This window comes from Bactrocera neohumeralis, chromosome 5 (assembly GCF_024586455.1).
Source record: "Bactrocera neohumeralis isolate Rockhampton chromosome 5, APGP_CSIRO_Bneo_wtdbg2-racon-allhic-juicebox.fasta_v2, whole genome shotgun sequence".
Taxonomy (NCBI): Eukaryota; Metazoa; Arthropoda; class Insecta; order Diptera; family Tephritidae; genus Bactrocera; species Bactrocera neohumeralis.
In genome coordinates this window covers 8092843-8107591 of record NC_065922.1, presented here as the reverse complement: position 1 = coordinate 8107591, position 14749 = coordinate 8092843, and the positions used below count along the sequence as shown (strand labels likewise).

The window sequence follows — 14749 nt, the reverse complement described above, 5'->3', positions numbered from 1 at the left end:
CAGCAAAAGCACAAAAAGGGGTTGCTGAGTAGTTGCAAATGTATGTTGGGAATGAATGAGTGTAATGGTTTTAAAGTAGTAGTAATTCTAGTGACACGAAAAACTCAATGACCAGTGGATTAACACATTTTTTAGCAAATTAGAATACCAATGTGATTTTAAATACGTTTATTATACTTATTCAAATATGTCATAATGTATTTAGACATCTAATACCACTTACTATAACATTTCATTACTATCATCTCCAGTTGTGTTAATTCTGTTATTATGGCCTACAAGAGTGGTACCATGTGTTTTCATATGCCCGCTTAGGCCGGCATATTGTGCAAAGGCTTTATCACAAATTTTGCAAATGTATCTTTTATTAACGGAATGAATTTGTTTGTGTTGCCTAAGGTATTTTGCCATTTTAAAAGCCTTCCCACATACATTACACACTTGATCTCGTTCTTTGCGATGAATACTCATGTGCTCATTTAAATGATGGGCGCCAAAGAAATCTTTCGAGCAAATGTTGCATTTATACCCCGGTCGGTTTTGATGTCGCCTTATATGTGAATCATAATATACCCATACACGAAATGTTTTTCCGCACTGATCACAAAAGTATGGCCTTTCGCCGGTATGACTACGTTCATGGACATTTAGCTCTGATAAAGCAGGAAAACTTTTCTCACAATATTTACACATATATTTGTAATCACCCGTATGTCGATTTATATGAATATTTAAGCTATGTACAGTAGTAAAGCTATTACCGCATAGAGGACAAGTGAAAGGTTTTATTCCATCATGTTTGGATATATGCATTTTGTATTTATTGAGTCCAGGAAGGATATCATTACAAATACCACACTTAAAAGGACCAACATCTATTTCAAGAAAACGGATTTGTTCATAGGTGGCATAATGAGGTATGTATGGATTATTTAACTCTTCACATTTTAGTCTTCTTTTTTTCTCTTGCCAACAAATTTTCCTCATTCGAGCAATTTCCTGCTCTATTTGCGATTGTGTGAGAAAAATATCATGATTTTGGAGCGAATTTTCTATTTCAATCATTGCTTCTTCTCGTTTGTTTGGTAATCGATAATCAATATCAATTTCATTCCAAAGGCACGTAAATCCCTTATAGCATTTTATAAATACTTTTCGTTCCGAGTCTGTGAGTATACTTGGAGCTACGACGAGTTTCTTGTTCTAGGAAATCAAAAACATTGCTTAAATAATTAACATATTATTCATTGACAGCAATACCTCTTTCCTAATTCTGAGAAAAGAGTCAATATCCTTTAACCACCAGGGAGTGTAGTCTTCATCCAACGAAATGGAATTTCTTTTTTTCTGGATCTCATGTCTAAGCCGGTAGTTAAGTTTTCGAATCAAATCTCTTACTTTCTTCCACTGACCCAACCTTCCTACATCTGATGCTAAACTTTTATATGCAATCGAACGTAAATGAATGTTTTTTGATGTTGGATCTTCTCTGTCCCACAATATGGAATGATTCTCAAAATTTGAAAATATTGTCTTCATGGTTTCCTTATCAAACATTTTCAATGGGTCGTTCGGCTAAAACAAAAACAATTTTTTTTGTAATTTTTCTGAAAAGTAGAGCTTTGTTGATATTTAACATACCCAGTGTTTTTCTGTGTCGCTTAATTCCTCGTCAGTTTCTTCGTAAATATCGTTATAGTTTTCTTCATTTTTGCAGTTTACCTATGTTTATATATTTTAATTTTTGTGAATCTAAATATTTAATTTATTTTTATCCCACTATCTTGTACGCTATATAGATACTAACCTGATTTTCCCTCAATTCAAATAAGTGTATGACATTTTCATTTTCCTGGATTCCAATTATTTTTTCTATTTCTTCAGTTTTCGCTTGTGAATTACCCAGTACTTCTATATTGATAAAAACATTTTTCTGTGTAATAAATAAATTTGTATTGCATTTTAAATTTGCAAGTATTATTGTAACATTACCAACCTCTTCCGCATCAGCGTCTATCGAAGGAATTATTTCTTCTTTTATTTTATAATCCTCTAATAACTCCTGATCATATCCATCTGACGAATGCAAATGTACGTATTCCAAATGTTTGCCGAATTTATCTAAAGTTACAAACATTCCGTCACAAAATATGCAATTGAGGAAATACTCTCTTTTCCCCTCTTTTAAGCAAGTGGTGACCTCACCACACTTCTGAACAGAAATATCCATACTTCCAGTGACCAATCAAATAGATCAAAAATAAAATCACAAATCAAATCTTGAATGTATATAAGTACATATATTAACACCAATATCTTATTTACAATTGTTTACAACGTCTATGCTAGATATGACAATTTGAGCGCAAAATATTTTATCGATTATTTTAACGACTCATTAGAGCATCTTGAGTAGAGATTGATTATCGAATTTCAAAAATACGTACAATTATCAATACTTAACTTTTGTTAAATTAATAACCGGTAATCTTTGTTATCGCTTAAACTATTCAGCCTTTCTGATCCATTTCCAAGGGTATTTACCAATGATGTGCCATGAGACTTTATATGTCCACTAAGACCGGCATATTGGCAAAACTTTTCCCACATATTCTACAAATATATTTCTTTTCCTCTGAGTGAATTTGCTTATGTTGATGTAAGTATTTTGTCGTAGTGAAAGCTTTTCCACAAACATTACAAATCTTATCGCGCAACATTCAAATTTGCTTTTGAACATAATATATGTTGCATATATTATTAGGACGTTTCTGATGTCGGCGCATATGGGTATCGAAAAAACTCAACAGAGAACGTTTATATTATAATAATATTATTAATATAAACGTTCTCTGGTATATATTTACATACATATGTGGCATGACGGAAACGTTCTCTGATCATAATTTACGTTCTCTGCTTTAACTCAAAAAATAGTTTTTTTTCTAATCAATATTGTTCTTCTTCGATATCACATTCACGATAGTTGTTCAATAATTAACCATTAATTCATTCCAGTATGTCTAGATATTCAAGAACTTTAGTTGATGAATTTTTCTATGAAATTTAAATATTATAAACAAAAACATATATAATAGTTTAAATATCACCATTATTTATACCTATGTACACTGACCAAATTCAACAATTTATTGTCAAATTTTAAGAACGTGTGGAACGATATATTTATCGATTGTGTCATCTTTAGTAAATAACTCGACTTGTCAAAATTTACGAAATTTTACCAAACAAAATCAGACAGTATCGAGAAAATTCTAAAAAATATTTGTTAAACAGCTTTGTCAGATAAAACGTAATACACTTACATACATCCTTCAAATAATACAATTTTATAAACATTTCCTGTGTTTTAGCGCAAACTGATTATTGTAAGGGAATTTCGAATTCATATTCGTCATAAGCAAATAAATTTCATCATATAAAAATGTTGTTACGTTTTGCATTATCTACAATGCCCGTTCGGGCTGGATTCAAAACAGTGGCACTATCCAATGTAATAAGATGTGGTCCACTAGAATCGCGTCTTACAAATTCCTTAAAATCTTATAACTTAAATATATCGAGAAGTTATGCTCGAGGTCCAACTCGCGGTCCATATACTCGAAACGAAGCCGGGCGTGCACCAACATTAAAGGAAAAGCTTATGGGCCCTCCTTCAGAAAATGGTAGAGCAATTTTAAACACCAACACTTAACAATTGGTATACTGTATTTTATATATTTTTAGCATACTCTATTGGAAAGGGAGCAGCTGCCGGTGCATCAGCAATAGGACTTGGAGCATTATGTTTCTATGGTCTTGGATTAAATAAAGATCCAAGCATATACACTAACTCAATGTAAGATATAAAACTGGATTAAATATGTAGCTATATTTTATATATATTTTTTTAAGGTTATGGCCAGAGTTCGTTCGCGATCGAATTCACGCAACCTACGGATACTTTGGTGCATCATGCGCTATTACTGCAGGTGCGGCCATGGCAGTATTTCGATCACCTCGTCTGCTTTCATTAGTAACAAGGAGTGGATGGATGGTAAGATTTATAATATTATCAATCTGTATTTATAAATTTTGGAAAATTTGTAATACAATATCTATTAGTCCATGTTAGGCACATTTGCCCTAATGATCGGTACCGGTGCTCTAACCCAATCTATCGAATACCAACCCGGTATTGGCCCGAAACAAATAGCCTGGGCTTTGCACTGTGCTGTTTTAGGTGCTGTTGTTGCACCAATGTGTTTCCTTGGTGGACCGATTCTTACTAGGGCAGCTTTATACACCGCCGGCATTGTAGGAGGACTTTCGACAGTAGCAGTTTGTGCACCGAGTGACAAATTTTTATATATGGGCGGTCCTTTGGCAGTAGGCCTTGGATTGGTGTTCGCATCATCCCTGGCTTCAATGTGGCTACCGCCGACAACAGCTTTAGGAGCTGGTATGTACAAATTACCAAAAGTTTTCGAAAAAATATTATGATATATAGTTTAGGTTTGGCATCGATGTCCCTTTATGGTGGATTAATCCTTTTCGGAGGGTTTTTACTTTATGACACACAACGTATAGTGCGATATGCGGAGAACCATCCACAAATTTTTGTAAAGCCATATGATCCTATAAATGCGTAAGTATTTACTATTTAAATATAAAATGAAATGGTTTTATTTCAAAGCAATATTGTTTATAGATGTCTGTCGATTTACATGGATACGATAAATATATTTATTCGAATTGCAACAATATTAGCTGGTGGTGGAGGAAATCGTCGTCGCTAAGCTCTATAATTGATACCTGACGTGATAAGATTGATTACAAAATCTAAAAAGCTCGCTTTAACAGTACACAATGTATTTCGTTAATTATTTTCAATAAACATAATTAGAAGCTTATGAACAGATTTTCAGTTGTAAACTTATAGTTTGTATGTAAGTATGTATGTGCTCTTATATAAATAATTAAGAGTACTCTCAATACAAATTTATGGAATCTTAAAAATATTCGAAAACCATATTAATAAAATATTTTACAACAAAGTAATTGCATGCATGAACATAGTTATTGAGTTATTATGTAAAACTTTTGATATTCATCGGTCAACATAGTAATAGAAATTTTTTTTCTGGATATATGTATATCGGTAGAAATTAAATTTGTTATTATGTATTTTATTAATATAACGCGAGAGCGAATTGAGTATTTATAAATTTTGAAAAGTTATAAGGTTAATTTTAACTATATTATTTTTTTTAATATACCGGAACCCACCTGCGATTAGAAACGGACTGTGAATGATTTATTTGTTTCAATTTTGTATTATTGTGAATGTCAAAGTATTGGCCAACCAAACAACCGACCGGCTTAGAACAGATTGTGCTAATATTATAAACAAAAAATTATTATTCTTAAAAAAATATATTTACCGTGGACACTTACAAAAGAGATTTAAATTTTGAAAAAAGGTAATTTCTGTCAGTAAAAGATCATTAAAATAAAATATTTTCAGAGTATTGTCATGCATACATACGCAATTTGGGTGTAGCGTCTGGCTGCAAGATTCAGATCGATATAATATAATTTTTTTCAAATTTATTTTTACAGATAAAAATGGAGAAACGATTTTTGGAAAACCCATTCCCCGACTACATCAGTCCAGAAAGTACCCCTATAGTTCTGGATGAGGAACACGTTAAGAATCTTATTTGCACATATATAGACGCAATCATGGAATGCTGTCAAATTGGCAATTCGGAAGAAGACCATAGAGGAGATTTGTACGTAGGAAATGCTGGAATTGCCTTTATGTTCTGGAAATTATCAAGGTCGGAAAATACTAAAGACCTTTATCCAGCACTCGAGCATGCAGAAACTTTTATTCGCAATGCTAAATGCAATGCAGATCGATACAAAAAACGTTCGGCAGAAAGGTATTCATTTTTGTGTGGAAATGCTGGGATTTTTGCTGTTTCCGCAGCAATCTCCCATGATCTAAAACATATGGAAGAGTTGTCCGATGACTTGACAAGTTTTAAGTCTGGTATACCATCCAGCAAAGAATTTATGCATACTAAATATGGTTGCGATGAAGTTCTAGTAGGCCGAGCAGGTTTTCTGTCTGGATGTTATTGGCTTAATGATATACTTTGTGAGAAAAAAATAACTGATGATGACATAATATCTATTTGTCAAATGATAATTAACAGCGGTAGAGAATACGCTAAAAAGACCAACGCCCCATTGCCTCTAATGTACCAGTACCACGGAACGGAATATTTAGGTGCTGCTCATGGTGTGTGCGCTATTTTGCATATGTTATTAGATAGCCCGTGGTTTCGTACAGACCCAATATCTGCACCCAGTGCAGAATTACGCGACATAAAACGTTCAATAGATTTCTTTTTAACGCTCCAAGACTCGGAGGGTAATTTTCCCGTCGCATTGGAGGATTTAAAAAGTGGTCGTGAAAAACGTTTAGTGCATTGGTGTCATGGTGCGCCAGGAGCGGTATATTTACTTGCTAAAGCATATCTAATATTTAAGGAGGATAAATACTTGCAAGCTTTGCGCCGCTGCGCTGATCTGGTGTGGAAGAAAGGTTTTTTACGTAAGGGGCCTGGAATTTGCCATGGTGTCGCTGGAAACGGATACGTCTTCTTATTACTCTACCGCTTAACAAACGAACCCAAGTATTACTACCGCGCCGTCAAATTTATGGAATTGTTAACTGATTCAGAATTTAAACATCGTGCGCGTACTCCGGATCGACCACACAGCTTATATGAAGGCGTAGCTGGAACAGTTTGCTACTTGATAGATTTGCTAAATCCACAACAGGCTCATTTTCCCTTCATGGACGTTTTTCATTAGTCTTTTTTCTGCTTAGAAAATTGAAGGAACGAATTTGTTATAGTATCGGATGTACTACTATATTGACAAATGACCACAGGAGCGGTGCAGATTTACAAAGCATATCAGGGAATACTCAAGTGTCAGATATATGTTATCCAAAATTGTAACTTGTATTACTCTTAAGTTTTTTGACTTCGTTAAAAAGGAAATCAATTTTGTGACATTACAAATTATGATATTGCATGACCTTTAAAAGGGTTAAATTATCGAAAAATGACCCAAAATATGTTTGCTAACAATTTATATTATATAATATATACTCCAAAACGTATGCATAAATATTCAAAATATAAACTTACATAAAATTGCTTCGAAACGATACTTAAATTATTTGTAAAGAGAACATAATTAATATTTTTATGGTATTTACTATCCAGTTTACATTTACAAATAAAACATCAAGTTGACTTTACCATGGGACCTAGTTTTTATTATGTTCAGCGGAAAACGTTTTACATACTGTTAAATTTCAGAATTTGGCAATATACTAAATTGTCAACGTATTTTTAAAGGCAGTTTTGGTGGAAATTTCCCTGCACCAGTTTTAGATCGTCGAAAATTGTATTTGAATATTGAATTTATTTAATATACATAAGTATGTATATAAATTGGTGTTATAGTAATTACCTCAAATTCATTTGTTTGCACATATTCACCACAGTCTGATTGAAGATCTTATTTGATTATTTGGTTAGAAAAATCATACCCATTGCGACGCTGTGTAGCCATTCACAATGAATGTTTAAATGTCAGTTGTACTAAAAGAGGTTTCAAAAAGTGCTCTCATCTCACCAACACAAAAGCATGTCGTAACTGTCAATAAATTGACAGCCAAAAGCGGAGTAGTTTAAGAAGAGACGAAAAATTCAACGATTTGTCTACATTTGTTAAGTTTCTGCCGCTTCGTTCGTGTCTCGTAGTTTTTATCAATTGGAAAATTTCTGAAAACCATAAACATACGGGAAACAATTCGGTTTGTGAAATTTTATTAATTTATTAATTCGTGTGAAAACATAAGTTCATACAGTATCCTCTTACAGAACCGATTGTATAAACGTCGCGAACGAAACCAAACGAAGAAAATTGAACGCGCATCCGTGGAAAAGCTAGTGCTTGGGGGATATTTTCTCGATTTTCCACAGTTGTGTCATACGTATGCCTACATATATTTTGTCCAAAAAAGTGACTTATATGCAGTGAAGTTTAAGCAAACCGTAAATTTCAAGAGGAACGTGTTAAAAATAAATCAAAAACTGTATATAAATATAGAGTGAATGAACTATTAGCCCTATTCTCGTTTGTTTATGAAACGTAAGAAAATCGTAAAAAAAATTAGACAAGCAAACCTAAACCAAAGGGGGTGTATGTGGATTATTGCTGCAGTAACTAACGCTAGAGGTGGGCTGAAAGCGAAAAGTGAGTTCAGGTAAGGGTTGTTTGTCCAGCAACCGGATCGATAAGGCAAACAATTTGTTTATTTGTGTTTTTCCTTTCGATCGTCCTTCGCCTTTGCATGTATTGCCATATTAATATTTAGTTAAAAGTTTTCCATATTAATAAAGATTACGCTGTTTCCTTACAATTTCTGTAAAAAAGTATAATATAGAAACATAACTGAAGTAAATAAATAGTATAAATATAAAATTTATACCTATAAAATATTCAACTATCCTCAGGACTGTCAATATTTTGCTCGTGAAACACTTACTAAATAAAATAGTGAAATTTGACGAATTTCTTGCAGCTCATTTGCTACAATCGCCAATATCGAAGTTAACGTTTTCTTGTTTTTTTTTTTATATTTTATTCGTGTCCTTTGTCTTCACAACATTGATTGCCATATTAGTTTATTTAAAATAATATATGTTATGTGAAATTCCCCAGTCCTCATAGCCGGACATCTCCCATACCTGGACACAGTGGCGTAGCTAGGGGGGGACAGGACGAAGGGGGTGGTCGCCCCGGGCGCAACGTTTTGAGGGCGGAAAAACGATCTTCGCTGTTTTTTAATATTCAGAAAAAGGCTAAAATTTAGAATAGCATCCCCGGATTTCGGGGATAAAATGGGTATCACTGGAAAGGTGACGTTCTCCAGATCCCGAAAATATATATATAGTTGCCGCTGACTTATAGTTTTAAAGATATTTGCATTTAAAGTTGAAAAATTGACAACTTTTACATTGATAATTTGTATATTGTGAGTAACTTTTTCACTTATATTATGCACTTTTCACTTACTAACACTTCACTATAACGTTTCTGTATATTAATTTTTTTAATATTTGTTGTAAATAAAGCTTTAAAGCTTTTGGAGCGCGGCGCGGAAAAAAAAATAACCATGGCAGCCCTTTTCTTATTGTGCAAATGCAGAGAATTGTAACTAAAATAAAATAATTAAAATAAAGCTTTATTTACAACAAATATTAAAAAAATTAATATACAGAAACGTTATAGTGAAGTGTTAGTAAGTGAAAAGTGCATAATATAAGTGAAAAAGTTGTTCACAATATACAAATTACCAATGTAAAAGTTATCAATTTTTCAACTTTAAATGCAAATATCTTTAAAACTATAAGTCAGCGGCAACTATATATATATATTTTCGTGATCTGGAGAACGTCACCTTTCCAGTGATACCCATTTTATTCCCGAAATCCGGGGATGCTATTCTAAATCCCAGCCCAGAAAAATACTTCAACAAATTTTTTTACAAAATTTATTATAAAAGATAAATAGTTGTACACTCTCAATGTAATAATCTGAATAACAATGAAAAATATTAATTTTTACTCGAATACTCTTCAGTCTTTGAATTTGTCTTATATCTTTTGGCTTATATCTTTCTTAAAAATAGTGATAGAACTTAAAGATGCACTTTTCTAACTTTGTCTAGCGACGTGTCACTCTCAGAGTTACCCTATGCTTTGAATGTAACAAATACTTTTATTTCTCCAAATTTTCAAAAATGGTATTTAAAAACTCCAATTCGAGCAAAAATTCCAAAATTCCTGCAAATTGTGTCAAAAGTGTACAAGATATAGGGCGAAAATGGGTTTTTTCTATGGCTTTTAATAAGATGTCTTGTAAATTTACTATCAATTTCCTCAAAAACCGTGTTGTGAGAATTTTGGAACTTCAGAATTTGCGTGGCTTCCAGTTCCTAAATTTTATATACTTAATATCGAAGATATTTTGTAACAATTCACTTTTGTTCGAACCACCTCATGAAACTTGTAGGTAGGTAGATAAAGGGGGGCGGCAGAACATCCTTGGCCCCGCGCGCCCGAAGTTGTAGCTACGCCACTGCCTGGACAAATTTCATTAACACAACGTTTTCGTCTGAACTGAAAGAACATAAGCAATTTCTATAACCGGACATGAGAACGTTCCAATGATTGGACACCCACACTATTTCGGTAATATTTCGTTCAAATTATCTCTGATAAATGGACAGTATTTCATAAAATTTGTCAATAAAATTGTGTACAATTTATAGTTCTTGCTTTTTAAATTCCTAAAAATTGAGACAGTTTTTTTAAGAACAATACGTGAAATTATCACTGCAAAGAAATTGTCTTGCGCCGGTGCCGCCTGGTTCGCGGTGGCTCAACGGAAGCTTAGGGGTTAATTATCATTCATTCGCTCCCGGCTGACATTGGCTCGCATTTATTAGTTCAATAGAAATATGGTTCTCAGTTGCAGCTTCTGACTCTAAGAATGCATTTTAAACATTGCTTTTTGTCACGCCCCCATAAATCGCCAGCTCCCTTAGCCGGACAAAAACTCTGCGACGGTGTGTGCCCGGTTATGAGGAATTTCAATGTATATATTTAAAGCACGCAAAGAAATTTAAATTGAGTCAGGCCAAATTTTATTATAATTTTTTTACAGGTTGTATTTTAAAAAAGTAAAATTTTACAACAAAATTGTTTCTTGAGCTTATGATCGATTACGCCCATTTGCAAAGTATTTTTTTTATTATTTTTATTTCAGTTTGGCCTTACATTTATATACTTTTACTCATTATATTCTCTTAATATTTGTATATCAAATTTATGAACGCTTATTTATTAGTTCCAAAGCCAAGTAATGGCTGTACCTGCTATCATCTAACATTTCCATTGCACCGCCGCCCTAACAATGTTAATGTACATTAGCGTGCTTCAAAAAAACTTTTTAATTTTTTTTTTCAACTCTTACCCCCTCAAATGTTGTGATTGATAAAAAATTTGATTATCTCAATTAGACGATTAAAAATAGTGATTTGGAATTTCGATTTTTTTCAATAAAAATAAAAAAATAATTTTGTCGCGGGAATTTTTAAAGTTTGAAAAGCCAACTTTCTGAATATGTGATGGTTATTTTTGAGAATTGAAAATTAATTGTTGAAATTTTAGTTTGAAAGAAAAAACGGAAATTCCTATGTTAAATGAATGAGAACCTAAAAAAAATAGCGACCCCTTAGAGTTAAGCTACAGCGCCTGGCTTGAGGGAGGATTTTATTTTTGTCAATCACTAACATTTGAGGGAGTAAGAGTTCAATTCAAAAAAATTTGTTAAGCACCCTAATGTACATATAAGTAAACACATGTTTTTCTGTTTACCAAATTTCAAATGCCGAAATGATTAGTTACATTAAAATAAATTTAACTGCATACAAAATAAAAGTATTAAAAATGCATTTGTACCTACATATGTATGTATGTACATATGTATATTATAAATAATTCACACAAAGACCCACACTCATACATACATACATTTATAAAATTCGTTTGACTTTTTAGCATTGTTATCAGATGCATTAGAATGCCCACATGCTATACTTTATTTATGGCAATATATTCATACAGACGTACACGTATGTACATATGTATGTATGTATGTATGAGAAAATGTTTTCCATTTGACGTCATCACTACTGATAGCGGCTTTTGTTTGCTGCAATTGTTTTCTGATTGACAAATCCATATTGTTTGATTATTTACATAGACATTTCATAAGTATAAAGATACGTACGCATCGGTATGTACTCAAGTGTGAATAGATTTGCTATGCAGCCACATAGTATGCACAAACAAGTGTTACCTATGTAAACGACAAAGTACAGCAGGCAATAAATTGCAGTAGATAAGTAAACGCCCCCATTTATAAAACAAAAATTTAGGTGAGAATATGCTATGTACATAGATGATTATAACAATGCGCTTATGTAGCGAGTTATCACCATTACTTATACATATGTGCTTACATACATATTTATATGATAGATATTTATGCAGGTTTTTAATAGTTATAACAGTCTACTGACTAATTTTTACTTCAGTTGTCAATAAAAGTCATAGTAACACGGCGGTGCTGTTCTTCAAATAAAGTGAAAAATTCCATTCGACATTATTCATGGTACTTCTGAAAAATATAAATAATATATACATAAGTGTATTTGTGTGTCAAAATTGAATTTTTATACATTCCATATTAACGCAACGATAAAGCTTTTGCTAAAACATTGTGGTATTTTTTTTTCAAAATTTTTTCTCATTTTCTAAAGTCACGTTAGTCACACAGGCATAACAATACAATTTTTCTATCGGTTAAACAATTCTCATATTTTTTTAAACCTGTGTAGATAATTTCAGTACGTTCCCAAAGATATGGCAAACCTTATCAGTTAGCTTTTAGTGTGGTATATTGTATGTACATACATATATGCGTGTGGTGATAAACTAAATTATCAATGAACACAAAAAAGTAACCTGTTATTAGGTAAGTGGAATACACTGAATTGTTTCAGGGTGATAGTATATGCTTCGGTTTGTATTAACATAAAGCAAATTATTTTATATATATGTATGTATATAAGTAGGTACTTATGTATGTACACAAATGGAATACAATGCAACAAATAGAGTGACAGAAGTGAAATATGTCATTATTGTGATAAGGTTTCGAAATTAACTGAAAGAATGTTGGCTGCGGTTTAGATTTTAGAAAGCATTAAGGAGCAAAGTTATATTGTGTAGTCCTTAAATAAATTAGTATTATCATGCGACCACAAATAGTGTACATATGTATGAACGAAAGATATATTAACTAATGTACACATAATTTTTAAAACATTAAATTTTGATATTTTTAAAGGGTAAACCCATGCATTTCTCGGGTAAAAACATCCTTTTTTGGCTTAATTTTGAAAAAAAAATTCGCTTTTTTAGTTAAAAAATGGTCGTTTTTTAATGCCAAATTGACAATTTTCAACCAATCAAAAAGATCGTAGGTCATTGTATAGTAAATGTATTCAATATTACTCAGTTTTAATTTGAAGTCGATCGGTTTACTTCTCGTTAAGTTATGATCTGAAAAGTTTTAAACGCGTTTAAAGTTTCACTTATATACAGTGAAGCAAAAAAGTTTTGGCACACCTCAGTTTTTCCACTTTGCTTCAATATAACTTTTAATTAACTTAACATACCAAACAAAATACAAGCATATTTGTTTAAATAATGTTTTTTTTTAATACATATGTACATACATATATACAAAAATAAAAAATAAAAAATTCATACAAGTAAGAAATTATTAAGAAAATAATGAAAAAGAGACATATTCATATCAAAAAAGTATTGGCACAAAATATAAAAATGGTAATACAAAAGATGAAGAAAAAGAAATTGAAAATATTTAATATTTTGTTGCACCTCCCTTGGCTTTAATAATCGCTTGCAAACGCCTTTGCATACTTGCGATCAAATGGGAAGTCTCGCGACTGGTAATATTGGCCCATTCTTCCTTCAGAGCATTTTTAAGGGATTCTTTCGAAGTTATTTGGTGCTTGGGAATTTTTTTTCAAGCAAATGACAAATATGCTCAATGGGATTGAGGTCAGGGGATTTTGGAGGTGTTTTCAGGTGCTTGCAGTTATAAATTAACCACTTTGAACCAAACGCGAAGTGTGTTTGGGATCATTGTCTTGCTGGAACTGCGTTGGCAGGATAACTCTCCATTAAAGCCCAATTTTTAGAAAAAAACAACCTTAACTTGCGGAAGGAAAATTGTTTTTCAAAAGGCATAAATAAAAATCTTTATTTTTTCATCTATAAAAACAATTTTAGACATTTTTTTTCAAATTGTTGTAATACAAAAAAAAATTCAAATAGTTCTTCGCCATGTCTTTTGATTGTTTCAAAAGATGTTAAATTTTCTTGGAGGATCCATGTTGGGCTTTCGATGATCTCGTGAAATCTTACCATCCGACTCCAAAAAAAGTTTGAGAAAATTTGGATTCATCGCGCTCTGAAAATCAGGTTTTTCCAAAAGTTCTCAGGTTGTAGGTGAGCTTTACTCGAAATCAACTTGAAAATTTAGGACAATATTCTAGAGCTATTGTAGAAATTAATATGACAATAAAACAATTCAATTTTTTGAAACCCGTATACTCGTAACCCCTTAATTATAATTAAATTAAAAATGTAATTCAAATAATCAGTTTTGTTTTTGCATTTTTTAACTTAACCTTTTTTACAAAAAAAGTATTGAAAGCTGAATTTTGGAAATCAAGAATCTTAGGCTGAAAAGTTTGAAATAGTGGATCGTTCCTAATAGATTTAATGAAAAAGTTTTAGACATTAAGGGGCATCTGTGTGATTGCATGAAAAATTATGCATTTTTCGTGTTTTTTATGTAATGGTACTCGATTAAATGTTTCTGGAAACTTCTTTGGACCTAATTGTATACATTTACATATATTTTCACCTACATAAATTTTAAGATTTTTTTTTAAATATTGAAAAATAAAAAAGTTATGTGCTGTCTTCAGAGG

General features: G+C 32.0%; 4 protein-coding genes across 6 annotated transcripts in view; 3 read left to right on the top strand and 1 right to left on the bottom strand.

Moving 5' to 3' along the window:
- Positions 1–153: 153 nt before the first annotated feature.
- Positions 154–2542, bottom strand: LOC126758300 (zinc finger protein 568-like). The gene is made up of 5 exons (XM_050472525.1): positions 1997–2542; positions 1808–1933; positions 1642–1722; positions 1261–1575; positions 154–1203 (listed from the first exon to the last, which is right to left on the bottom strand). Exons 1-5 carry the CDS (start codon positions 2228–2230, stop codon positions 223–225), a joined length of 1737 nt encoding a protein of 578 aa, XP_050328482.1. The 5' UTR covers positions 2231–2542; the 3' UTR covers positions 154–222.
- A 654-nt stretch (positions 2543–3196) lies between these two features.
- On the top strand, positions 3197–4913 carry LOC126758304 (growth hormone-inducible transmembrane protein). The gene is made up of 7 exons (XM_050472533.1): positions 3197–3313; positions 3375–3686; positions 3748–3859; positions 3916–4057; positions 4126–4462; positions 4516–4648; positions 4712–4913. Exons 2-7 carry the CDS (start codon positions 3446–3448, stop codon positions 4797–4799), a joined length of 1053 nt encoding a protein of 350 aa, XP_050328490.1. The 5' UTR covers positions 3197–3313; positions 3375–3445; the 3' UTR covers positions 4800–4913.
- A 427-nt stretch (positions 4914–5340) lies between these two features.
- On the top strand, positions 5341–7345 carry LOC126758303 (lanC-like protein 3 homolog). The gene is made up of 2 exons (XM_050472532.1): positions 5341–5483; positions 5623–7345. The coding sequence occupies exon 2, from the start codon at positions 5629–5631 to the stop codon at positions 6886–6888; it is 1260 nt and encodes a 419-aa protein (XP_050328489.1). The 5' UTR covers positions 5341–5483; positions 5623–5628; the 3' UTR covers positions 6889–7345.
- Positions 7346–7755: 410 nt separating this feature from the next.
- Positions 7756–14749, top strand: part of LOC126758302 (fizzy-related protein homolog) — a 34225-nt gene continuing 27231 nt past the window's right edge. Inside the window, exons 1-2 of one of the 3 annotated variants that reach the window (XM_050472530.1) lie at positions 7756–7903; positions 7971–8356. The gene's annotated coding sequence lies outside the window, so the exon portion shown is untranslated. Of the gene's footprint in view, positions 8357–14749 lie in introns of all 3 variants that reach the window. The other 2 variants (XM_050472529.1, XM_050472528.1) reach the window with 2 other exon arrangements.